Genomic DNA, 27,630 nt, shown 5'->3' with positions numbered 1-27,630 from the left:
AAGCCAGTAAAGAACATCCCTCCATGGCTTCTGCATCAGCTCCTGCTCCCTGACCGCTTGAGTTCCAGTCCTGCATCCTTTGGTGATTAACAGCAGTATGGAAATGTAAGCGGAATAAACCCTTTCCTCCCCAACTTGCTTCTTGGTCATGATGTTTGTGCAGGAATAGAAACCCTGACTAAGACAAGGCCTAAGAAGATATGGTATAATGTCATAATCAACTCTGTGTGATAGTGAGTACCTTAGAAGTGAAAAAAAAATGCATGAACTAAACCTTCAGTGTGAAGCTCTAAAAACTATGGAATTTGAACTAACGAATCACTTCCTTAATTACAGAAGGAGAGAACCTGCTTGCACTATGCTGTGAAGAAGAGATTTACCTTCTTTGATTATCTACTCATTATCCTTTTAATGCCTGTCTTGCTAATTGGATATTTCCTCATGGTGAGTACTGTTGTTAGAGCAAGGGCCAGATGGATAGCAGAGCCGTGGGATGACTAAAATGCTTCCCAACCTTGTGATGGAAAGAAATGGCAAGAAAATAGGCCTTGTTTAGTGTAGCTGTTTCTTGACTTACAGCGGAGTCCAATTTCAACAACCCTTGCACAGATGAGAAGGTTTTAGGAAGAAATGCATTTACTTTACCCAGCCTATCAACTGCCACGGGTTAGGACCGTGGTGCAGACTAGAGTAAATACACAGTGCTGACCAGCTGCTGATCCCACTGGGAACCGAAGCAGCATCGCCGTCTCAGAATCATAACTCTCTACATCTCTGAATTTTAAAGATTCACACCGCAGCAGTGAGATGGAGTGAGAACCCTAACTCCCCTACCCCTAGAGACTGACAAACACAGAAACTCATTTTTAGGAGGTTCTTACCTAAGAAATTGAATCATGGGGCTTTGGCAGGATAATTTTCTTGAATAAATAAGTAGTTAACTAGTGCAGGAATCCTATTTAGTTGAAGGTCGAACTTGGTTATTTTGTATGCTTTTTGTTTTCTTCAAATAAAATGACTATTCTACACTGACTTTTTTTTTTTTTTCCCACCTTTTCCTCATCTGGGTCCAACTGTGACCAGTTCTTTCTTTGACAGATGACTGAAACAGTGTGTCCCTTCCCCATGTTAACTGGCTTTTACATCTTTTATTAATTAATTAATTAATTAATTAATGCAGTAAATATGAGAGAATTTTAATAAGGTGACATACTCATTTAATACAGCCTTTATTTTTATTTCAAAACAAAATTCCAGGAAACAAAATATTTAACAACAGTTGGGTAGTAATTAAAATAAAAAAAAAAATCACAATTTCTGTGAATCAAAACCAGACAACTGCTGAAAGGTAAATCACTTGGCCTACCAAAAAAAAAAAAAGTTAAAAAGGGTTAAAATTAAGTTTGACAGCATTCTATATAAGGCTACATTCCCGAATTAAGAAAGGAGAGTTCACACATATAACTAAATGTTAAGTATTGACAATTGGCTGAAATCTACATCTTTCGTGGTAAATTATGTATGAAAGTTTAATTGCATAAACTTCCTGAGTGGCTCCCTAGTGCACTTGGTCTACATGCTTGATATTCTCAAGAAACACATTATAGCGTTAAGTGATTGAGCATGACAGACCTGCAACTGCCCTTTCTGACCAGTCACTATGTCCACTCTACCTGCTCAGGTGTCTAGACTACAAATCTCGACCTTAAATTTTAAATTACTGTGGAAAGAAACACAATGTAAAAAAAGCTAGAAGTGTGCCAAGTGTGCATTCCCATGCATCCCCCCTTCAGAGCGCAGTCTTCCCTTCGCCTTCTCACCTGACCTTTAGCTCTTTAACAGTCTGGGATGTTTTACTTCACAGAGAACCTCCCAGAACTGGAGCTGTTGAGCTGTACACTCTTTCAATCATCTCAGTGGAAAATCACTTTGACCTGGTTACTACTGTGGGCCCATTCACATGATAGTTGTCAAGGTCCCCGACTGATGTTTGAATCCATTCTTCTAAGGTGAAATGTACTTGACACACTAGAGTTTGTAGCTTTTGAGACGTCTGCATAAAACACTGGCTTTACAGGGTTCTAAGAAGTGTAAGATAACACACTGTCCCGTGGTGAAATAGTACGCCCTAGGATGATATTATTGTGTATATTATGTATATAGTATTTGAATGGCTTTTAACCTTTTTTGATGACAATGTTTGGGTTGTTATCATTTCTTACTAGTGTCTATAGAGTTAGAGCATTTTAGATCTTAGATGCGTTTGTCAGCATCTTGAGAATTTGAGAGACTTCACTATCTAGTTGCACTCTCCTGGGTTTTATCCAGTTTTGGAGGGAGGGAGGCAGTGTCAAAATGTACACCTTTGGCTTTTAGGAAGGTTAACTTTAGTAATCTTAAGCACTAGTCACAGGGTTATGTAACTTTCAGTCTGTGAAACCCAAATAGAATTTTTACTTGGTTTATATAAACTATTCTGTATACATGTTCAAATGACTTACCATTCATTGAAACATTAAAAGTCCTTTCAAATTCATGTTTTCCTATTTAGGAATTCTCTGGGTAACCATTCCAGTTTGTGGTCTTTGTTTCTGCTAACTGATTTTCCTCCATATTTCTCTAAACCCTACCCCCATGGGCTTGCTGGGAAGTGAGAAAACTTAATGGGTGTGCTTTTTCCCCCCATAGTTTCATACTTTGTGACATTCAGTACCCATTTTAAAAGTTGTCTTACATTGCTTACCTAAAGACCACACCTGTCATCACATTTTTATCACTGTTTCTGGGTGCATTCCGTGGATTGCTATTGGTAAGAGCCACAGTTTCTTTTCCTTAGATAGGATGTTTTGGATGAGCCCAGATAATTTGAATTCTTCAAATTCCTTCCATGGTATTGCTTTGCAGTTGAAGTGATTTTTAGGGTACTCATGTAGTGCAGTTGCTTGCATTGCAGTGTTTTCCACAATGTTCTTAAACCCCATAGTTCTTTAAAACTGTTTGTTTCATTATCAGTTGGTTTTGTGTAATTATATTGGGCTAAATAATCTATAAGGTGAAATAGTTTTGAGACTGGATCTCCTCTAGTTGCAATCCTTTTAAACAGTGTGTCCTGTGGTGAAAACAGATTTCACGGATGACATGTACAATTCCATTTACTAATGGTTACTCTACACAGTATGTTCTGGGTTTTGTTATACATCGTGGTTTTACATATAAGTCATTGTTCTTGTTTGCCTGCAGATGTTCGCAGTGCCTTGTAATATTTAGAATCTTTTCAGGTTTTGCTGGAAAGAAAAGGCATCTTCTAAAGTTTGAAGATGGGAGGAGTGTACAGCTGTCTCACTGCTGACTGCAGAACCTGGGTTAACATATATGTTACATATACATTATGCATATGTAATATGTAGAAGGCAAAGCTTACAAAAAAGGGAGTGTGCAGTGTTACCTCTTTTATGCAGCTACCAGATGATGGACAGTAATTATTCCCATTAACACAAGCTCCAGTATGAATTCCACCAGTCGATGGGCACAGTCCCAAACAAAATGTACAAAATGTTTATGAAACAATTTCTTGTATGTGTTGTTTGTAACAGATATCAAAGACAAAGCAGAATGAGACTCTTGTACGGATGCTCCTTAATGCTGGCGTAGAAGTTAATGCTACTGACTGCGTAAGTTTGTATTCTGAAATAAAATATTCGCATGATATACTTGGGCAGTGTACTTGGTAGCAAAGATGAATGCTTTGTTTTTCTAGATGTCTTGAGTATAGTTTTCCTCTCTTTTTTCTTGCCCTCAGGTAACTTTGGAGTTACAGATATTCTTTTACTAAACTCATGAGAATAAAGTATTTGTTGAATATATTAAAAATTTGAAAGAATTTGTGTTTGTCTGTAGTGATAAATTAAGGACAATGATATCAAAATACTATCCTTAGTTTGGCAGCTGGAATTAGTTAGAATGCCTGTGCATACATTTAATCTTGTTTATTTCTAGTTAAGTGAGCTTGAAACATTATAAAGCTATCTGACTCAATTTTCTCACCCATCAAATGGAAATGAAAACAGATTGTGCTAAAGACTCCAAGCATCATACATGCTAAGAAAATATTCTACTGAGCTATGCCTACACTCCTTTAAAAAAATTTTTTTTTAATTAAATAAAGCAACTTCAAGTTACTCAGCCTGGCCCTGGTCTGTGACCCTTCAGCTTCAGACCTCCGAGTATCTGGGATTACAGATCTGCCCAAAGTGCCTGGTTGTAAATTGGAAATTAGTACTGACCTTATGATAGGTTCCTGCAAAGTCCTCAGAGGAGTAATTGGAATGTAATTAATACTCACTGGATGTTAATAACTGCTGCAACTAGCAGAGAGGTAGATAAGGTCAAAGTTCAGAGAAATACCCCAGTGGTGGTAGCAGCCATAGTAATTGAATTGTCACTGCCTTTCTCCTCCCCATAAGAAAGTTAATTTTTACCTTTTAACCCCACACTCCAGATTTACTTCTTTGCTAGTGCTCTCTGGGTAGGCTGACATTTTATTCTTCTGATTTTTATTTTCTCATATTTGTTGGTAAAATTTTAGGTTTCCAATATCTTAGCAAAGAGGGCATGATGAAATTTGATTTCAAAAGAATTGCATTTCTATTTTTGATGCCGAATTTATTATATGGGTATTCCCATTGTTCGGTGATGAATGACTACCTCCTTCTTGTTTCTATTGATTACATTATTTAATGTTATATTTGCTGATGAGTTTAATATCTTTTTATAAGTTGTACATTTTAGTTTAGAATGGAAAATGTGAAAGGGGAAGATATCAACGAATTACTGGATTTTTAACATTCTATAGTAAGAAAGAGAAGAAAATATTCACAGTACAAGAAATACAACTGCCCATAAATGGTTTGCAGATTGGCTTTGGTTAGTTATCTCCTATGAAACATGAGCGGTTGTTGTGCTGAGGTGATGAACACAGTCGGTGTGCACAGCTGACTGATCTGGCTGATGAGCTACAAGACTGGTCCTCTGTGTTTCAGTACGGCTATACTGCCCTGCACTACGCTTGCCAGATGAAAAACCAGACTCTCATCCCTCTGCTTCTGGAAGCCCACGCAGACCCCATGATAAAGAACAAGGTAAGAGCCTGGGAACTCTGGCTTTCCCACTAGCAAGATTTTCTTTTCTTTTTCTTTCTTTTTTCTTTTCTTTTTTAAGTAAGTTCATTGCCTCTCATGTGAGTCATGATAAATTTAATTGTTCTTATGAAGGAAGGATCTCACTACTTTCATTTTTGAATTTTAAAAATATTTGTATTTTTTTTTTTCAGATTGGTAGTTAAATACAGCATGCTCAAAATGCCGGGCAAGTACTCTAGAGTCAGGCTATATCTCAACCCCCTTTTGCTTTTTACATTTTGAGACAAGGTCTCTCTCACTCACTTGCCCAGGTAGGCCCCATGATTGCTTTCCAGTCCTTTTTAAGTATATATATATATATATATATATATATATATATATATATATATATATATCTCCTCCATGACATCTGAGAGTCAGCAGTCTGTTTAAAATATTGCCTACTCCTCACTGACATTCATATTTCCTTGAAGTAAATGATTTCCTTCTCTCTGCAGCATGGAGAGAGTTCACTGGATATCGCACAGAGACTAAAATTTTCCCAGATTGCACTAATGCTAAAGAAAGCCTCATAGACCTGCGACTTCTCATGTGGCGACAGAGACACAGATGAAGGACTGGATGTTGTCCAAATCATGGATTATTGCCCTATGGGCACGCAAGCTGGTTGCATCCACTTTGTGACAAACGTTGGACTTAGGATGGCTTTTACAGTGGAAGTCACCATGGCCTTGATCTCTCCAAAGGACCCATTATACTCATGTTGGAATCTCAGTTGTCAAAACTGAGTGTTAACGAATTTATAATCCAGTGTCTTCTGAAAACAAGTCAGAGTTACCTGAAGTCACATTCTATCTTTCTAGTGATGTCATCCCTCTGAAGACTTGGCCCTACAACCTGTCTTGGGAGATAAATGGTTCATCTCAGGCTCCTTTACATACTAAGCCCAAAAATCAAAGCGTGTGCACTCGTACTTGCGTGTGTAGGGAGTTAGAGATCCCAGAGTAAATATTCCTTTGATGGAAAATCTTCAATAAAAACATATGTCGTTGTCAGTGGTGAGTTTGCTGAAACCATAGAAACTGGCACATGCCTCACAGCAGAACTGGTTTTTGTCATTGTTCCCTTGGGGGGTGGGGTGGGGAGGGAAGGGACTAGATCTGTATACCAGCATGTGTTTCACCAGCAGTTTATAACTGTCTTTTTAGTTTGTAAGTTATGTAAACATTAAAAATGTTCAAAATCCGTATAAGAGTGGAACTATAGTTCACAGGTAGAGCACATGCTTGTTATACATAAATCCCTGGGGTCACCCCCAACACCAAAAATAAAGACTCCTCTTGTGAATACAAGCTAGCTGCTTTAATTTATTTTGCTTTTTGTGACTCTGAGAATTCAACTTAGGGCCTTACAAACACTAAGTATGGGGCCGGCCTCTAAGCTATACTCCCAGCCCTATGTTTGTTTGGTTTTATTGACAAAATTTGAAGGATCATTACTTATTTGGATAAAGGCCTTACTTCTTTATAGAAGCAGAGAAGTGTATGGATCATACTTTAAAGTGAGAGGTTATGAATACTGAACTGTCTGACTTCTTTTGGGAATGACATTGAATGGAATTGAATCTACCTCCTGAAAGAATTTTGAAAATCTGGAAGATGGAGGCACAGATGCTGACATGGACTAAGCCACACTTAACACTGCAGGAAAAACAGTTAAGAATGAAGTATTTACTATCCTTACATACAAAAGGGCTGTAGACATAATGTTATTGTGCACTGTGTAAAATTTACCCTTGTATTATTCAAATGCTGATTTCTCTATCCCATTATCTGGTTTCAAACCATGTCACTGTAATGAGTGTTAAGAATCTTCAGTCTCAAGTCTGTGTAGACAGTGCTCTGCCTTGTCAATAAAAGCCAGTAACTAGGCAATAGAGTGGATAGGGTGGGGCTTCTGCCAATCAGGGGAGGAAGGAGAGAGAGAGAGGAAGAGGGAATCGCCACCAGAAAAGGGTCCAGAGAGACATCAGGGCAGAAAACTCCTGAAGTCTAGAAAGCCAGGCCAATACAAAATTTCGAGTATCTTGGGGATTTTTGTTTGGAGTAACCAAATTAGATTACCAGAGAATAATGCCTAGCTATTGTACTTTAAGTTGAAAATAAATCTTGGTCTGTCTGTGACATTATTGGAGAACAAGGTAGAATAAATAAAAACAACCAATGTATTAATTTACTGTTATATTTATAATAATAGTCAATTTTTTATAAAAGGTTCAACAAAAATCAAATCTGGACATGTTTACTAAGCTATATACAGACCCTCAGGGTACACATAGGGTCCTGAAGTCCCTAAATATTACTAAATAATTTACTTAAGATTTGGAAACATTGGAATAAGTTACCAGGTAACTCTGGGGGAAAAAAAGGACTTCAGAGTCTAAAGTATGCTTAACAAACACCTGTATATTCTCAGCTGGAACTCCAACAGGCACAGCAGAGCTTTGATTTGTCTTTAGAGTAGAATGCCAAATAATATTCATAATTTACAACTGTCATATTTGAAATTGTGTGAAAATTAAAAAGTTTTCCAAGGACATAACATCTAGATCTATGCAAGAGTTGGGAGATTATCTAAGAGTGATTCGGCGTTGATTAAAGGATAAAATACACAGCAATTTATTTCATTTTACTCATTTGGAGCAGCTGGTCTAATAGCAGATGAAAATCTCAGTACTGACACGTAGACATGGCACGTGAGCTACATAATTTATTGGAAAACTCATAAATATCCTACAAAATAACCTTTGAGATCCAACTCTAAGACTCGATTCTGTTTTAAGATTGTTTTGTTAGACTCCACCTACCCACAATGATTTCATTTTTCAGTTGATGTCCAAACAGCCTGGCTTCTTCAAGAAGTGTCTTGTCTTTATGGCAATACAATGGCAAGGTCCACTTCATTTTATCCAAGTCAACAATCCAAAGATTTACAATTTTGATCTCTGCCCCAATTATTGCTTTTAATGCTCTAAAAATTTGACTTTCAAAAACAAAAATTATGTTGGAAAGGTTGAATGATGTAATGATGACTGTCTAGATACGTCCTGTGGGTAAATAGAAACTACATTGCACCATGACAAAGATATGAAGCACAGAAAACCTGTGTTCACCAGCTTAGTTTAACCAACTGGAAAAAGTTCAAGCATCAGCTTTTGTGTCAAATGAAGAAACATGAAACTTTAATTTGGACCAGGAGGTCTTCTGACATCTGGATATCTCCACTGTCCTTCTGACGAACTGATATAGCAGGTTTCCAAGTCTGGACATTCCTTTAAACATCTATCCTCCCATGGCCCTGCCCATTCTGCTTGGAGTTGTTCTAAGACTTGCTCACAGCAGGAACTTCACAATTTGACTCTGCAGGTTCCCTGGGGAAGGCTGGGCTCCTGCTTCATCAGATGTATGATTTCATTGTACACACGCTGAGGGGCATCCAGCCCCCAGATGAAGTCCACATGAGCCCACTCAGGGATGTTCTTGTGGTAGATGAGGTTGGTTACTTCAGAAAGCAATGCTTTCACGTCGTCTGGATTTGAAAGCCAGTCTTGACCTCCAGTCCACATTGCTGTTGGGACCATCATATCTCGAACTTTGTACCTTATGGGAGTTGGCTAGGTAAAAAGAATAGTTTGAACTTCATATAATGTTTTTATATATAAATTTACAACCTCTCTTTCAAGTAAACATAATGAACATACATTGAAAGGTATGTTGGTTTTAGTCATGTAGAACTCTGTTAAGAGTTTATTGTCCAGGTCATGCTTTAAGGAAAACTTAACATGGTTCAACATTAGTTTCTTTAGTGGGAAATAGAGATAATATCTCTAAATATTTACTATGTTGTTCAAGAAGGCATATAAATAAGGGTGTGTGTGTGTGTGTGTGTGTGTGTGCATGTGTGTGTTCGTGAATTTGTATATGTGCTTGTATGTGTTGACAGGAATTTAACTTATGCATGCTAAACATACAATCTTTATGCTCTACTGAGTCCCTACCTTGTATTTTAGACATTGAATTAACTTGTAATTTTTCTTATTAACCATTTTATACATAAATATCCTTTCAAAATAATGTTCTTGATAGTTACAGTTTATGGGACACTCCACAGAAAAGACTGGGACGCTGTTATGAAAGCCTGTGCTTCCTCTACATATACAATGCAGGTTGAGCTTCACTGCACTTCCCAAACTGGGAGAAACCACAAATCAGCCTCAGGCACTGAGCCACTCTAAACTAAAGGGGGGCAGGCGGATAAAGTTAGATACTTGTCCAAAACCCAGACTTAGCAGCCCCCACATCATCCAAAGAAGTCTTCTTTATCCAGGGGACTTCTCTTGCCCAGGCAATGCTGCTAGATTTTCCTGGCAGTCTGAGTCTTTGCTATCATTCAACACTCAGACATTTCCATAGAATCAGGGAGGCCAGTTTCTTAGCAGAAAAATCAACCACAAGTCACAGCTTCACACCCAGATAGCTTCTCTGTCTTCCTGGCTCCCTAAGCACTAAAGTGTTTGCCTAATTTAGATGCAGAGCCAGAACACTCTGCAGTGTGAGTAACACTTGCCCTTTCTCATCATCTGGACGGAAAGCCTGAGCTAAACGTCCCACCCAGCTCCAGCTGACACTATTGACTGGCATCATCCCACACATTTGTTTGCTCTTCTCTTCCTTGCCATTTTCTAACACGTGGTCTGCATCTGTCATTTTCTCTAGAACTTAGTCCACAAAATCCTTTTAAGATTAAAAAAAAAAAAACATCTTAGAGTCTGGTATGTTTTCTTTAAAGGCATGGTTTTGAAGACAGTCAAGGGTGATCTCAAAAGAGTCGGTTAGAAAAGGTGACTGAGTTTGAGATCTAAGGGAGCCACAAGGTTCCAATGTTTTGTATCTAGGTGGATTACTGTACTGACCATTAAGTAGAATGTGAGACCTTGAAGAAAGATTAGGTGGTGTATATTCTGCTCCCCTCTACTTTGTATTTTATGTGTAATCTCTACATCTACTTTCATGGCAACTGAAAATCTTCAGTGAGAGTTTTATACTCAAAAGAGCATACACACTCAGTTTTGTCTCCATGTTTCTATTTCACACTTCTGTTGATGTAATAATGTTTGCACGGGGTTCTTTTGGGTTATTAGCTTGAAATTTATATTCGTTAAGAGTATGACCAGAGAGAACTCGTGTGTGTGTGTGTGTGTGTGTGTGTGTGTGTGTGTGTGTGTGTATGTGTATGTGTATGTGTATGTGTGTGTGTGTATGTGTGTGTGTGTGTGTGTGTGTGTAGGGGTGTGGTATGTGCATATGTGTGTACAGGTACATATACTATGAGGCAGTCTGTGGATGGATGGAGGCCAAAGGAGAGCATGGAACAACTTCTCTCTCACTGTTTGCCCTGTTCCCCTGAAGGGTTCTCATAGAATCTAGAGTCCATGGTTTTTCTGGCTAAACTGGCTGGTCACTAAGCCCCAGCAATCTTTCAGTCTCCCACACCCAATCCCCAGCACTGACATCATAGACCTGCTTGGTCATGCCTGGCTTGTCACATAAGTGCTGGAGGAACTCAGGTCCTCATGTTTGCACAGCAACTACTCTTACCCATGGGACATCTCCCCAGCCCCAAAGGCACCTTAAGGATTACATGATATAATGATTCATATTTTTGAGACAGTACATCCTGAATCATGGCAGCCTATCCACAATCCCACAGGCTTAAGGTACACAATCATGACAAACAGTAATCCCCATTGACTGCTTCTGGCTCTTTTCCTCTATGTGCATGCTTGTTTTGTTCCTTGCTTGCAAGAATCCCTGGTGTCTTGCTCCTGGGACAGGCTCAGTAAAAGAGGCCTCCCATGCCCTGCTGAAATGAAGGGTCTGCTGGCTAAGTTGTATACTTTCCCATTTTCAGATGCAGTTAAAATTGAAGTATCGTCTTTCCTGCTTGAATTTCTGTAATTTATTCCTATCTCTGGAATAAGTTGCCACCCATTTCCAAAGGTTGGTAGGTTTTTAGCAGGTGGGAAAGTAAGTTGACACTCTTACCTGATTACATTTCTCCTGATTTTTGGTCTCACTTCCCCAGTCAAAGGCACGAAGTTCCCCAGAATTCACAGCCTAGAAAGAGAGTAAACAAGATATTGGAAGAGAGAGATGGGGTATCTAAATGCTCAACTCATCTTCAGTTATGAAAACAGCAGAGAGCAAAGTACACTGGGCAATTCTCCCACTCCACAACGGGAGTCCCTTTAGAGATCTGCAAAGCACGAATCTGGTTCTTTTGGTAAAAAAATCGTGGAGCACAGCAGAGCTCTACCATACCCATCTATTGCAGGAAGTACATCTTTGGTGTATCACTGTGGGTGGGTGTTTGGTACAGTTCCAGAGACAGTGCCAAGAGCTGTTCTACAGGACCCCTTTGTCTCTCCCTGTGACCTCCACCCCATCTTTTACACACACACACACACACACACACACACACACACACACACACACACACACACACACATTTCTATACTGAGACTGCAATGCTTGCACCAAGAACTCCTGTGAAGATTCCTTTCTGCACTTTGGTCCAGCTTTGCATTTTCATTCTGGCTTGACCATAATGCTCAACAAGTGGAAAAGGACAATTTAGAGCATAATTTCTTTCCTTCATCAGTCTTTGGATCTTTGACTCCAGACAGAGAACCATCTTCTTTGAATCATCCTACTTTCAAGATGCAGCAAAGACAGACTTAAGGCCTTTTCTGCCCTTGCCTCCTCACTCTGGAAAGTTCGACTAAGCTCACATTCAAATATCAATGTCCAGATTTTAACCCAGGATAAACAGAAACCATCAGGCTTCATGACTGCTACAGTCAAATGTGTAAGGATCCTTATCTGGGGCTTCAAGTTGGGGATTCTGACCTGGCTCCAGTGGAGAATGTTCTGCACAGATGTTCCAGCAGGTGTATGGGCGACATACACATTTGCTCTGCTCTGTAACAAAGCATAATGACTTATGAGACCAGATATCAGACTTGTCAAAACCAGACCTCTACGTTGTCAGACTAAGAAATGGGAACGTCATTAAATCAGCAGCCATAATCTTACACAGTAAAGGATATGTGCATGTCAATCAACTACCACTGCCTTCCTCTGAAACAGCATTGCTCATCTGAGAATAGGTTCTCATTAAAAAGAAATTACTAGTTTCAACCCTAACACTGCAAAAAAAAAAATAAAATAGATAAAGTAATAATAAATAAGTAACTTTACCAGAGATATTTAGGACAAGAACTCCAGTCCTGGTCCTAGCTCTATTATTTAATCTTAGGGTGAATCTGGGCTAGTTTATTAACCCTTAAATTCAGTATGCTAACGTGTAGAGTGGAGATATTAATAATACTTGTTTAATGGATTTCTTGTCAGGAGCAATTTATCCTGGTACAGTACAGATGCCTGTTAAATGGTGGCTACAAATTAAATTTTTTCCTTTAAAAAGAAAAATTCTTGGGAATGAATGACATTTTTCTAGTCAGTGAGAATGGTCCAGGCAGGCAGCCCTCCATTGTCAGCCCTCATTGAACCCCTGTCTGAAAATCCATTCCTTGACCAAAGTCTCCCTCATTAGTATCTCTGTTGGGTTCACAAATTCTATAGCAGTGGTTCTCAACCTTCCTCATGCTGTGACCCTTTAATGCAGTTCCTCATGTTGTGGTGACCCCAATATCTGATATGCAGAATACCTGTCATATGACCCCCTGTTGGGTCACAACCCACAGGTTGAGAACCACCCGGCAGAGGATCAAATTCAGCTTGTTTTGAAGTTTGTCTCCCAGTCCTACTTTTTATCCATCAAATACAATTTCATTCCTTCTGTAGGAATTATCTCTAGCTACATCATTTTGTACACTAATCTTCAGCCCATACATCCTAGGGAACTCACCCAGGGATGCCACCAGTAGTGATACCCCCAAACAAGCTAAAATACCCATTTCCATCAAGGAACATCAAGTACAAATCAAAAGTTCCCTTGTGGAGCACAGAGATGGGTGATGGTTGATTGACGTTCATTTTTCTGGTTATTTTTTCCCCTGTAGGTTTCCAACTTCACCCTTCATCTGTCAAGTCAGGGTCTGGCAATGCTTTCACATTAACCTTGCATTATCTCCTCCTGCAGCTTGCCCAACATTTTCTTACAATTTGGAAATTGCAAATTATAAGTTGCACACCGTTTTCTCTGACCCTTGGCTGGTGTCAGCTCGTTTTCAAGTACTGAGACAAAAAACTTCCAGCTTTGCTTAGGAGATGATGTGCCCACTCACCATGTTCATATTGTTCGTGTTAAAACCACCCAGGAGTAAGATGATGTTGCTGCAGATTTGGTCAAGAATCATCTGGCCACAAAGGTAAATAAAAAGCTGTCTGAAAAATCTAGTCTGGTATAAAAACTCTTGTCTGCCAAATAATACCTGTAAAGAGAAGAGGTAAAATAATATCATGACAATATACTCAGGGAGAAAGTGGTTTCCATTTAAAGCATTATTATAGGAGACTGGTTTGGAAGACTTTCCTGCAGACAGAGGCGTCTGGGTATCACATACCTTGATCATCATATCTGGCAGCAGCAGAAATTTGGTACCAGGACTTCTTGCATATTTAACAGTGGCTATAGGGGCTAAGGCAAAATACATTTTGATTTTATGAGCTAGCTCTGGCATTGTGGAAAATGCAATAAAGCCTGTAAGAGAGAAAAATTTATCACTGTGGGTACTGAATAGTTCAGAACTTATAAAGTGCGTATTTTACTTCTGTCAAAAATCCCTTAATAATTATGTGTGATTATGTCTTTACCTTCCTCTAATGCAGTTGTAGGCTTCAGGGATAGAGTGTGTACTTGTGTGTGTGTGTGTGTGTGTGTGTGTGTGTGTGTGTGTTTGTTGGGGGGGCTCAATGCAAAAATGTCTGGGTTTCATATGTTACCTCTTACACTTGTTTTCAAGTAGGAAGTTTACATTGAGTTAAATGACTCAGCTCTTACACCTGAATTAGAGAGAACATTTTTTCCCATCTACTCTTGTTTAGTGAAGAAGATCTCTGCTGAAGCTATGGAAGAGAAAAGCTGTCCCATGAAGCCAGGACACAGAGGTTACATTTGAAATCAGGCATATTTGCACATCCTCTGTTTAGGCTGATATCTCCCGTTTAAGGATAAGAAAACCTCAACTCATGACTTCTGCTCTATTCTCAGAAGGCAAATGGGTGTAAGAGAATTCAGAATCCCTCTATACAGTTCTCTGCATCTGTCTGGGTTTGCTAGCTGTATGCAAAGGCAAACACACAAGAATCTTGTTGTTATCTCTTGCTCTCTCAGCTATACTGTGAGTACAAAACGATGGGAATATGCATGCCTGTCCTCACCAGATTAATTCTGACCAGATTAGAACTCTCCTCACATGTTGGAGAACCATAAATAACCTTTCCCAGAAGAGTGCTTTTCATGCGAAGCAAGTTCAAGGTTTTTATTTTAATAGACCCATGAAGTCATAATGCTTCAGTACGGTACAGTAGCAGGGTCAAAAGTATCCATGTCTGTTCTTGGAAAGATTTGAGTTTCTTGTCCCCAGTGGTTGTGGAGATGGAAGTAAGACTCTTAGGATCTGACGGATGTATTTGGAGAATTTCTATGCAATGAGTTTCCCCCATGCTACACTGGTTATTAGACACGTGCAAGTGCAGTTACTGGCTTCTTAAGTCATTAGGTCACACTTTATTCATCTGTAAAATGGAGATAAAGATTTATTCCAAATATTCTTCTTCAGTGATAAAGCAAAATGATGTAGTTAGGAATTATGCATATAAGGCAGTTATTATGAAAGCAAAAAACAATCTGAAGACAATACTGAATCTGCTTAACTTCATCTTTCTAATGCGTATAAACCTTGTTCTAGTAGCTAGACAAGCTACCCTTACTAAAAAGTGCAGATTTTTCCTAAGAAAACTGTTCTGCTCTCAACTCAGGGTTTAGCTTCAAAACACAGACAAAGAGCCCTGATTAGTCTCAGGAGTCCTCACTCTGTTACACAGATCTTTCTTTCTCTCAACCCAACCTAGCAAGTGCTTCCCTGTTGGTTTAGGTCTGATATGAGACCAGAATAGCCCCATTTCCATCTCCCATATAAGTGATGTTATCTTGAGGGGCTGTCATCGAAGTCCCTCAAAGATTCCCTCAAAGCAGGATGTAAGCCCCTGATCCCAGATACTGGTAAAGAGAAAAACTTGGGTTCACATCACCATTTCTGCTTGTCATTCAGTAATAATACTCTCTGTCTTTCTTACTGCTCACTGTGAGGCCAACTGTGAACCCAAGGTTTCATTTGCTGAACACATTCGTCAGGGGAGGGGGGAGTGCCATAGACTAGAAACTTCTATTACAACTGTGCTTTAGACAAAATACCTGCCTTTACAGAGCTAACATGTATGATTGTATTATGTCGTCCAGTCAGTTAGAATACCCATAAGAGAGAATTATTATCTCCATTTTGCAGATGAAGAAGCTGAAACCAGTGTGATAAAGGATTTGCTTTAGGGTACCATCTAAAGAATGGCAGAGATGGTGTTTGAATCCACACTTCTTTCTGCCATATCCCAGGCCTCCCTCAGTTTCAGTTCCCTTAAGCTTTTAGAGCTACGGAAGGGGAGAAGGCCCAGAGAGAGGAGTAATTACTATGCCAAGCCACAACTTGGGTCACAGGCTCAGAGGCTCATACTTCTGTTTATACCAACCTTCTTTCCTGTGAACCTACCCATGGTGGTGCCCTGTGAGTAGCCGACATAATAGACCTTTTTCTGGCCCGTTTTCTGTAAGATAAAGTTTATCACAGCTGGAAGGTCAAACCTAGCCATTTCATCATAACTACAAAGGGAAAAGACAAAGTTATTCAACAATGAGAATACAAACAGAAAACAGTAGTCAGAATCCCCCAGTATCTGCCAACAAGTGCTCCCGACCAGTGTCAGTGTTGTTAGCTTGTTACCCTGTTCCTCAAAATCCTTGAGACGGATTTGTTTCAAACCTGAGAAATGTCTATTCTCTCTGGATGCTGTAGTATAGTAATGACTATTGAGAAGTTTTAAACACACAAGCCACCTCCTAATGTGAGGCATGTTCTACCCTGCAACTAAAACAGCTCAGGGTTTATGCAGATTTCTTTGCAATGAATGGTAACAAAACTGTATCTGACCAAGTAGGACATTAGAAACTTGAGTAAAGCTATGGGAAATACTACTTAAGGTGACAACACACAGTGATTGTTAAATCCCTATTTAATGACACTCGGTCTCAGGTCCTGGAGGTGGCAGTCCTGTTGTCTTATATGAGGGAGTTAATCCCAGATACTCACTCACACGGAAATGGCGGGATACCTTCCCCATTCCATTCTCAATCACCTGACACCAGACACTGTTTTCAACCCACTAGCTAGACCTTGGGAGACCCAGTCTTCCCCACACTCACCCATAACAGCACAGGATAATAAAGAAACTTGAGGGATAATGAGTTGGGAACTACACAAGCAATCCAAATACCACAAGTCACAATTTTTTACCTAGTGCTTCTAGGCATGCCTGTATCTACCTCCACCCTCAAAGTGTTCTTCTTGTACCTGAAGGCCCAGAACTCATCTTGGTCTACGGAGAGAGTCTTGTGCTTCCGAGACCAGGTGTTTCCTCTGCTGTTTCCCATCCACACATCAAAGCCAGCATCGGCCAGAATAAAGCCCAGGCTGTTGTTGGGCAGGTTGGAAATCCAGTTGCTAGCATCCCCAAGAAGGCCATGCTGCAGTAACACCACTGGCCTGGATCCTGCAAACAAGAGACAATTCCAACTGGTTGAGTGTTCTCTGTTCTCCTTGCTTTCTCTAAATACAAGGACTTGCATACCAGATAAATCTACATGTAAACCTTTCTTTTTATTGCTTGCTAGTTTGATTTTCTTAGTCAATTATTTAATGCTTTAGTGTTTTAATTTCCTCACCATCAGAAAATAAGATTTTTGTTGTGAACAAATAACACAAGGAACAGATGCACAGTGCCTGTTAAAGAAAGAAAAAAAAAAAAGCACTTGAATTCAGTTCCCATCGTTGTTTTGAGGAACTTTTTGTATTAAAATGCTAGTATTATGTCTTCAGAAAATATTAGAACTGTTTCAGAAGAAGATACCATAATGACAAACACACACATACATATGTACATATATAAAAATAGTCTAATGGCAAAGACTCCACATGTAAAACTGACCCACTCTTGAGGGAAATGTTATAAGCTGGGTGTGGTGCCACATACTTATAACACCAGAACCGAGGAAGCTAGTTCAGAGGATCATGAGTTCGAGGAGGCTAGTTCGGAGGATTATGAGTTTGAGAACAACCTTGGCTACACAGCAAGAGGTCATCAAAACTCAAATAAATAAGTAATGGTAATACATTATAGTCCACTAGGTAGTAAGCGGAGCTGTAAGAATATCATCACGTGGGGGCTGTATTGCACACCAATTGGACTCAAAGGCTTTTTAAAATGTCAACACTCATGCTGTGTGACCAGTCAGCAGCCTGTGAGTACAAACACTTTTGACCCTGGTGTCCTCCACACCGAGTAATCAGCACAGTCACTTGACAGGAAGAAGGACACCTTGCCCAAGCCTGTAAGCTTTGTGGAACTTAATGAAAAGCCTCTGTTCCCGGGGCACTCACTGATGTGCACACTTCGTTCCTTCATCTCACAGATGTATCTCTTAGCACCATGACTATTTCCTGAAAAGTGTTTGCTGCTGCAGACACATGAATAAAGAGGGAGAAGTCCTCGCTCTCATTTAGGTTCCACTCTGGTGGAGGAGGAAAAGACAATAAGCCATCATGAAAATATGTCTTTAGGCATAGTAAGGGGAAAAAAGAAGATGTGACTCCAGGTGGTAATAGACAACACGAGTCTGCCTTCTGCCTAGGGTGGTCAGGGAAGAAGAAAGGTCTGGGAAAACTTCAAAGAAGAAAGCATAAGTTCAAAGGCCCTGGCATGGAAATGGAGCAGACACACAGTGGGTCCAACTATGCAGCCTGAATTAAACACACTTATTTTGAAAGGACTACAGGTGTGCCTATTGGGATGAATAGAATTCTGACACTTTTATACCACAGACCAGTAACATTTGTCCAGTGGTAGATAAGAACACGGGCTACATTCTGATAAATATCTTGATTTTAAATGCCATGATAACAGGTATTCCTGTGGACTTTCCTGGTCTAGTCATGCAGCTGTGTGTGGCAGTGTGATGAAGAAATCTGAGGGTATGAAGCACTTGACATTAAAGCTGGCATTCAGAAAGGACACGAGGAGTTACATTTTGGCACCCATGACAGACAACATAGTTGCTGTTATACATGCAGAGCCAAATATGTAAAGCAGAGAGCACAGCGGAAACAGGTATGTGCAAGCTTTGTTGACGAGGATGAATGTTTACAAAAGAGAACCTCATATAGAAGTGAGCTTAAGCAAATGCCATATAAACACACTGAAAATTTAAATTTGTGCACCTAGAGCCTGGTTCTTAGTCTCTAGTGGAGAAATGAGGCACCATCATAAATATTTAAGGTGCTCTTTGGATTGGGCACACATTGTACAGTGTTGACGAAAAGGTAGTTCTTAGCAGCTCATGAAGAACGAAAGCTCCAGTGTGGTATTTTCAAGGGATCTTCAGGGAATGCTCTAGAATATTTATTCAGGAGGGGTTTGGAAATGGATGAAGTGCCAGAATGCATGGGAATGGATGTTTTGTTTTGTTTGTAGTGATGATGATTAAACTCAGGTCCCCAAACAAGCTTGTTATGTGTTCTTCCCCTGTGCTCCTTCAGCAGATCAAAGGTATTTTTAAACATACCTTTGAGATAGTTGCTTACTATGAGTATGGATGAAATATAAGCTGGTAATGGGGATAGGGATTGTTTGGGAACTGACACTATCATTCCCCTTAACCAAAGGATCTTAGTCTGTCCTAAGAACCAAAACTCAATTCTAAATATCAAGACCGTCTAGAAGACTATCATGTTGGGGTGACACTGAGTAAACCATACCTTCCTTCTTTAATCGTGTCTGTCCCCGAGGGATTCTGTTCACAGAAAGGATGTACCCATCTTCTGTTGCAACTTCGTATTCCTCACTGGGATAACCCTTGTGTTTGATGATTTCGCTCTATGGAAAAAGAAACAAAAACCTCAATATTTATTTAGACTTCGGGTCCACATGGCCATAATCCCAACAACTCAAGGGTAAGAGCAGCTTCTTTGGCATTGCAAGAAGTTCCTGATCTTTCCCTAACTGATACTATCTAGGTCAAACCAGCCATTTAATCCTCCTTGGATTTAAATGTGATCAGTTTTCATATTTTGCAGTATTGATGAACAAATCTGGGGCCTCGCAAGTTAGACAAATGCTCTGCCACTAAATTATACCCAATTTTCTCTCACTTTTTAAATTATTCTTAGAGAGACTGAACTGGATCCTGGTTTTCAGAAGTTGGGAGGCACTTTCTAGGAAGGCAGGGCGTGGCAATAGGTCACTGGATTGGGAAGTCTGAAGGTAGATCTCAGCAATGTGTTTTTTAGGTCTTCACAGAATTCTGACACTTGAAGAGCACTGAGCCAGAACACAGACTCGAAAGCCTAGATGTGCCTCAGAGACATCCAGGACCAACAGATGTATGAATTCTTGAACTCAGGTGAAGAAGCCAGACTGTTGTACTGTAGTGCCTGTTCTGGGGTGACTTGGGACTTCTTTGGCCCCACAGTCTTGTAGATAGCTTTAGTTTTAAATTCAAAGCCTGAAGAACAATAATTCTTAAGCTATTGGACTGAAAAAAATCCCTCTGTGGATTTGAGGATAACTATAAAAATGCCATGCATAAATATTTTTTTCTATGCAATTTCAAGGGCCTCAGACTCCTTCCTGCCTACACTGGAACACTGGCTAAACATTTCTACTTCAGACACTAGTGCATGCTCAAACTCTTCCTCCTAAGCTGTCTCACAGTGCTTGCCATCTGTCACTGTCTACTAAGTCAGAAAAAGGGACTATCTCAATCAGGGGCTGCTGAGAAACGACTAAGAGAGAAATCACGTGCTGAAGGCCCAACACTAAACACAGAGCAACAAGCATTGTCACTAAGAAGAAAGGCCAAGGTTTCACTCAGAGCTCTAATCCAACACACACATTTTCAGTATGATACTGAAAACCTTCACTCCTGTTCTTTCCTTTATTCCTTGCTAGATCGCTCTGAATAGGATAAGGCAAGGATTATGCATAGAACATTAATTATAGTGCTTAGCACCAACAGTGGGTACTCAGTAGGCGTCATATACAATTAAAACCCAATAAGTACACAATTAAACCTCAACTAGCAAAATATTATGGAATTTAGTGTGTGTGTGTGTGTGTGTGTGTGTGTACACATGCACATGTGTGTACCTAGCACCATTACATAATTTAGGTCGTTTTGATCATACATCAAACATACTTAGAGGATTTATCAAGACACAGATTGCTGGACTCCATTCTCAAAGTTTTGGCAGATGTCGCGTGGACCAAAACTCTGATGTTTCTAATAAGCTTCTGGGTGTAGTTGAAGCTGCTTGTTCTAGAGAGACTATCATTTCAAGACTCACGGCTAGGGATAGTTTGGATAGCTAAGATACATACATGAAATATAAGAGGGCTTCTGAGAAGATTTATGCAATTTGTCATCAAGGGATTATGTGTAAGTAATGGTTTAAGGGAGTGAGGGAAGGAAGGAGGGGAGAAGCTCTGAGCAGGGAGAGACCCATGAACGAGATTAGTTAGAAAAAAGTTTATGGAGGGGGCAAATTTGAGCCTATCTAAGACTGAACATGAACTACCTGAGAGAACACAGAAGGTAGAGGGTAGGGGCATGCGTATCTCAGAAAATGATTATATGTCAGTGAACATTTTCAACAGATGCTCACAGGCTATATTTGACAAGAGAGCTCACACAGGATAATATTAAGACACAAATTTCTCTACATAAAAATCCAGATCTAACGTATTCTAATGAGTAAGATGTTTTTATAACCATTTATTTTTCTTGTGGTTTGAGACAAGGTCTCTCTCCCTGTGTAGCCCTGGATCAGAACTTGCTATATAGACTAAGCTGGCCTTGAATCCACAGAGATATGTCTGCTTCTGCGTTTGGAATGCTGGGATTAAAAGCATGTGTCACCATGCTCAGTGCGTAATCAAATATATCACTGTATACATATGTATATACATATATGTTTATATTAACACACACACACACACACACACACACACACACACACACACACACTTTTCTTGAGTTAGAGCCTCATTGTAGCATCCAAACTGGACTTGAGCTTGGAACGTTTTGCTATCATAAGTGTAAATTAAAAATTCTAACCATATTTAATATCTACCTTTCAACCTAATTATCTATTTAAATTTTTTTAACCTGGAGGAAAAAAATCAGTTATGTTCATTAAAACAATACTTTAAGAAAGGTTAGTCCAACAGGGATAGCACACACCTTTAATTCCAGCTCTTCAGAGAGGCAGAGGCAGGTAATCTCTATGAATTTGAGGCCAGCCTGATCTTACAGAAGTAGTTCTAGGATGGTCAAAGGACCCTGCTTTGAAAGAAAAGGTTTACCCTTTGTTATTGTTCATTTTTAGAAACATTGGTGTGTATGTGACATATGTGACATAATAGTGACTCCATGGTATATGCCTCCATGCCTAGCCACAAGGATTCTTAATATACATCTTGCATATGAATTATGCTTTAAAGTATATCTGCTCCCTAGATGGTCTAACCTGGGATAGATACGCACCCCAAAAAGTAGAATGTGATACAGAAAGTTGAATAATGTTCTTGGAAGCTGTTTAAAATGTTGGGACATTCTTTGTGATACATAGCGTTAGTAGAAAGTATTAGAAAATAGGAAATTGTGTATGATGCTCCTTAGTCTTCGCTTAGAAAACAGAAAGATTCAGAAGAAAATGGCAGGACATGAAAAAGCTGTTGGTGGTTAGCTCAGTGTGTTAATGTATTAATAAGCATTATTGGCATCTGAAGTGCTTATGTTTCCTACAAGGGCTATATACTGCTCTTGTAATAAAAGTATGAACTTTTAAAGGTCAACTTAACTATAACCTATTTTCATCTTGAACATGGCATGTTCTCAGCTGTCCCACTTCCTCAACACACTGACCTCTTTGTCAGCTGCCCTCTTCCTACCTCCTATTTATTCTTCTGAATTCACGCTACAAAATATTTTCCTACATTCTGAATTAGTTTCCCCCGTTTTAATGTTTTTCTCGCCTTTGCTCTTAGCCTTGTGATCAGTAATTGAGAGTTTTTCTTGTGTTACCAGTTACCAGCTTTTGATTTTCTGAGATTTCTCTGTGGCCATGGTCAATAGAGTGACTTCAGGCACCTGCAGTGCTGGAGTCCAGCTCCTTCCAGAAATCCTGACAGCTTGGAGGTGCTGGACTGGTGCTGTGGCTTGTCTAGGAAAGCAATCTTTGCCAAAGGAACTTCATGTACCCTAAAACTTGAGAAATTTGTGTGGAACATTCAGGACTCCTGAGGATCTGCAATAGTGTACCGGGAAGACAAGCATCAGCTAAACATTGAATGGGTCAAAGAAACCGCCATAAACTGTAGATATTTGCATTCTGTAGATCAGAACACTTCTAGTCTATAAGTCTTAGAGGCCATGCCAGCCATCAGAATGGTAGAGGAAGTCTGATAGTACTATGGAGATTCAGAAAACAAAATCATTTTTCCCCCCCACAGGCTGTTGTTTTAGAAACCTTGCAAAAAATCCTAGAGGAAAAAGTTAATATAAAAAGGGTCTTTAGTCGCCAAAACCTGCTTTCTCTTCTGATGGAGATATTAGGTGAGACTGCGGAATGTCCAACACAATCATGTCACTCATTTGGCAGTCGATTCTCCACCCTGTCATCCAGTGGGGTTTCTTGCACAGCGGCTATAATTACAGGCATGTGCTTAGGCGGGCCTGAATTTAAATTGTAGGTCTACCAAGCAGAGTGGTGGGGCTTGTTTAACCAGTTTAAATGCTTCTTTAATTTCAGTGCCTCGATTTGAAGAGTATAGATAGTCATATCTCCAGGATGGAGCAGTGAACAGTAAATTGTATCTCTACTACTTTTTATTACGATGCCTATTATGGAATAAATGGTACTGTAGGGTGGTCATGAACTGAAACTTAACTTGGGGTTTGAGAGTAAACACAAAAATTCTCCCAGAAGACTTCCGGAGAGGTGTGTCCTCCTTAGTGCATCTTTCTCACACGCCTTCTCTAGCACAAACAGACCTCTCCTTGCTATTTGACAGCATCCCAAGCAGGATAAGAACAGGAGCTACCAGAAGTACGTGCTCTCATGGCGAGAGCACGGGAGTGATGCTTTCACCAAAGGGAACAAAGCAAGAAAATAAAAAAAGACAAAATGAAAATCATCAGGGTCTAAGACAGGCCCCAAAGTTTTCAATTACTTCCTTGTCTGAAGGTTCAACGAAGAGTCAAATTGTTCTTGAAGCCTAAATAGATTAAGTCATTCACCCAAAACCACTGAATTTGACTGGGGATTCCCCCCCCCCCCGCAATCTACTGACAACCAGTTTAGCTTTCCTCCAGTGTGTGGTTGGCATCATACTGTTCTAGCATGTTCTAGCACGAAGCATCTCGGTATATAAAACACAGCATGCAGTTACTTCACAAATGCAAAGGTTAACAACCCCCCCCCTTCCCCGAAACATGGAAATCCCCAACTTACAACATTCATGAATGCTTCTGGATCCGCAGCTTTCGTGGGCAAATGTCCCGAGTTCACATTTCTTTGGAGTAAATATGCTACCAGAATCAGAAGCCATATCTCCACTCTGTGCGAAACAGTCCATGCTCTTGACAAGATTTCTGACATGGTCCAACATCGGCATTTGCTTTGTTGCTAAGGATGTAACAACTACATCTAGAGTCAGAAGAAGGACCTGTCGGTTTAAAACATCTTTAGTGCGCTTTTCAGTGGCAATATCTATATATCTATATATCTATATCTAATATATATATATATATATATATATATATATATATATATATATATGTCTGAAGCAGATTAAGCAGGTTTACTTACAGGAATGAAAGAACACGGTGTAGGCTGCAAACATTGCTTAGAATGTCACAATGCTGCCTAGCTCCTCCCTTATTCATCTTGTAAACACCAATCCTTCCACTGCTAGGTGTGTCCAACTTTCTTTGTTGCAATGGGAGTTTCATGCATGTTTAGTATAGGCCCACAAACTCCTGTTCCCCATCTCCGTGTAGGGGGCCATAAAAAGCACAGCCCCCTTATGCTTAGTTCTCATCTTTCTTCAATTAAATAGCAAGAGTTGGAACATGCAGAATACACTGACGATTCCATAGTTACATGTGATGGCTTCCACCATCACTGTTCTGTGGCTGGAGATCAAATTCAGTGTTAATTACTTTTATGTGGAATGTCAAAAGTTTTAAAAAAAAAAATTCCCCATTTTTAGTGATGGATTAGAAAAAAAATTTGTAAGAAAGCAATCTAGGCTTATCTTGTTTCTCTAGCTCAATCCGTACATACCAAATTTTAAATTTGGTTTGTAGCTAATAGTTGTTAACTGTGATACCTAGTAATTAAATCACCAGAAGTAACCCAAATAATGAGTGGTAGCCTAGTTGTTTTAATGAACTAAATGTCCCAGTTCAGCACTGAGGCAATGCGAGTGGCTCTTTGACCTCCTGTTAACCGGCAAGAAGGAAGTTCATTATTTTAAGTAAGAACTGTGCTTCCAAGTTAATGATAATAATAATGAAAAAAAAACCGAGGTAATTTTTCTACTGCTACACCAATTCTTCAGCACTAACAGCAGCTACACCCACTTGCAGACTTGGAGAATGTGGTGGGTGGGTGAAGAAGCCAAATCAAAGCTGGAAAGGTGAGTCCCTGGGAATGTATCTTCCCGAATGACTCAGCCATCCCCAACCTTGCTGGCTGGGTAGGTGTGAAGAGGCAAGCCTGTGTCTTTATCTGGGCTTGGCTGAGCACTCGTTCACAATATTATTGATTGCTATGTGTTACAGAAGAGTGAACTGACCCAATTAGAAAAAGCCAGAAGGAAGGACGACCTCCACAAAGCCCCTCTTCCAATCCAGGGAGACTGAGCTTTCTCTAACGCTATGCAAAAATGAGCTCCCAGGAGAGAACTGAGTTCCCACTGCTGACAGTTTAGGATTTTAAAATACTGTATTACCCAAATGCGGGGGGAGCAGGGCTGGGGGTAGCTTTTATTTTCATTTCAGAATTACATGATCCTGTCAGCATTACCTAGTTAGGTTGACACACACACACACACACACACACACACACACACACACACACACACACACCTTTTTTTTTTTTTTTCTGAAGTAGGGTTTCTCTGTAGCCCTGGCTGTCCTGGAACTCACTCTGTAGACTAGGCTGGCCTCGAACTCAGAAATCCACCTGCCTCTGCCTCCCAAGTGCTGGGATTAAAGGCGTGCGCCACCACTGCCTGGCTACACACACACTTTTAAACATAGAAAAAAAAAAAAAAAAAAACTTAAAAAGCAGATACCTTTTTTTTCAATTTTATTTATTTATTTTTAATTTCATGTGCATTGGTATTTTGTCTGCAGTGCGAGGGTGTCAGAGCCTCTGGAACTGGAGATACAGTTATAAGCCGACATGTGGTTGGTGGGAATAGAATCTGGGTTCTCTGGAAGATCAGCCAGTTTTCTGAACCACTGAGCCATCCCTCCAGCACCAGAGCAGATATCTTTATCCACTGTTTAATATTCCAGTCACGTGGAAAGCCCTCTCAATGTTTCCTTTTCACTCAAGCTGCGTGATCTGCTTCTCAGTGCTGTGAGGATGTTGAACCCGGGGTTCATGCATGTTAGGCAGCGTAAGTCATTTCTTCAGGTTCTGCATTTAAAATCCAGAATAATTCTCAACGGATTTAGTATTTATTGTGTTGAACACATACAAGCTACACATATTTACTTCAATATATTCACCTAGGTCAATTCCTACTTTTGGTGAACATGTTTCTAAAATTCTTTAGAGTCGAATGGTGGTAATGCATGTTTGAAAAACAAAACAGAACAAAACACCTTCTGGTTTTCTTAGTGAGTCTGCAAACTGTCCTCTAATCAGCATCCTGTCTATTTAAGTTCGTGCTAGAGGGCCTTTGTGTTAGTGTTGGATTAACTTTTAGTAATGTGGTTTAGCAGTTACAAGTCACCTTGAAGCTAGTTGGGGCTTTGACATGGAAAGAATTTGAATGACACATGGTCAGTGTTCTTGTGTCACCTGAATCAGAATGACTTCAGGATCAAATGACTAAGGTGTTCTTGTTGATTCACATTCACAACCTGTTAACATAGGACATTTCATAGGAGACTCTGGGGCATTCAGGCAAACAGGCGTGGCTTACCTGCCTCCTGTTTTGTCAGACATGCCTGCACAGGCATAGTTCCCAAAGAGACTCCATTCTCCTGTCAGTTGTATCAACTAGCATGCCATTATTTTTCATAGACTTTGTTCTAGTGATGAAGTATTAGAACCCATTTCACACACCAGGAAGCAGGCAGCTTAATCTCTACCTCCTAGCATTATCCAAGAGTCATTTCAATACCTAGCACCTTAGTTTAGCTCTTCCTTTTAATAGGCCAGCTTAAAAATAACACTTTTATTAAAACACTGTTGAACATACAGTAATTAAGACAGGTTATGAAGTCATATAGCAAATGTCATTGATTACTACCTAGATGGCTTTGGGACATATTCCCACGATCCCTGAGCTTCAGTGTCCTCATTTGCAAGATGCAACAGTAATAGTACCGTCACCTAGGGCTACGGTGATGGTTACATCAGACAGCAGCGTAGAGCCTGATTTAGAACGTTCATTTTTTTGCTTCATGCAGGTTTTAAGGGTTGTGTTGCCAAGTGGCTGCTTTCCTGCTGTTTGTTCCAATGCTTCTAATGTAAAGCAGTATTTGTCCACCAGCCTGGGATACTAGCACATCTCTGACTAAGAAATAGCAATTACATTTTCCCCCATATGTTGATTAAATTGTGATATCTGCCCCCACTGTCTACCCTGACCTGTGTCCTAGGCCGGTGATCTTGGTCAAACCACTTGGTCAGCCTTTCTTTATTCTTTTTTTTAAAAATTATTTTTTTTAGATATTTTCTTCATTTACATTTCAAATGCTATCCAGAATGTCCCCTATACTCTCTCCCTGCCTTGCTCCCCTACCCACTCACTCCCACTTCTTGGCCCTGGCATTCCCC

The 27,630-nt window shown here is 39.9% G+C and overlaps 2 protein-coding genes across 2 annotated transcripts in view; one reads left to right on the top strand and one right to left on the bottom strand.

Annotated features, from left to right (window-relative positions):
• Ankrd22 (ankyrin repeat domain 22) overlaps positions 1-6,384 on the top strand; it is a 28,171-nt gene extending 21,787 nt beyond the window's left edge. Inside the window, exons 3-6 of the mRNA XM_021219051.1 lie at positions 337-444; positions 3,594-3,671; positions 5,040-5,138; positions 5,636-6,384. Of these exons, the coding sequence (XP_021074710.1) occupies positions 337-444; positions 3,594-3,671; positions 5,040-5,138; positions 5,636-5,713 (363 nt within the window). The 3' untranslated portion in view covers positions 5,714-6,384. The remainder of the gene's footprint in view (positions 1-336; positions 445-3,593; positions 3,672-5,039; positions 5,139-5,635) is intronic.
• Positions 6,385-7,365: 981 nt separating this feature from the next.
• Lipm (lipase family member M) lies at positions 7,366-24,485 on the bottom strand. The gene is made up of 10 exons (XM_021212487.1): positions 24,418-24,485; positions 24,061-24,274; positions 19,306-19,423; positions 16,846-17,044; positions 15,988-16,097; positions 13,786-13,922; positions 13,507-13,653; positions 12,107-12,178; positions 11,243-11,314; positions 7,366-8,811 (listed from the first exon to the last, which is right to left on the bottom strand). The coding sequence occupies exons 2-10, from the start codon at positions 24,205-24,207 to the stop codon at positions 8,545-8,547; spliced, it is 1,269 nt and encodes a 422-aa protein (XP_021068146.1). The 5' UTR covers positions 24,208-24,274; positions 24,418-24,485; the 3' UTR covers positions 7,366-8,544.
• Positions 24,486-27,630: the final 3,145 nt, after the last annotated feature.

Source organism: Mus pahari, chromosome 1 (genome assembly GCF_900095145.1).
Source record: "Mus pahari chromosome 1, PAHARI_EIJ_v1.1, whole genome shotgun sequence".
NCBI classification, from domain to species: Eukaryota; Metazoa; Chordata; class Mammalia; order Rodentia; family Muridae; genus Mus; species Mus pahari.
Note: the sequence above shows the minus strand (reverse complement) of the source record. Positions and strands in the feature narration are given on the sequence as shown.

What these genes read in the sequence shown, in the direction of transcription:
- Lipm (XM_021212487.1), bottom strand. Translation starts at nt 24,207, where the DNA reads ATGTCAGAAATCTTGTCAAGAGCATGGACTGTTTCGCACAGAGTGGAG. An exon ending in ACATTCTCCACTGGAGCCAG is followed by an intron (nt 11,315 to 12,106) that starts GTCAGAATCCCC and finishes CTCTCTTTCTAG; the next exon opens with GCTGTGAATTCTGGGGAACT. An exon ending in ATCAGGAGAAATGTAATCAG is followed by an intron (nt 8,812 to 11,242) that starts GTAAGAGTGTCA and finishes CTTTTTACCTAG; the next exon opens with CCAACTCCCATAAGGTACAA.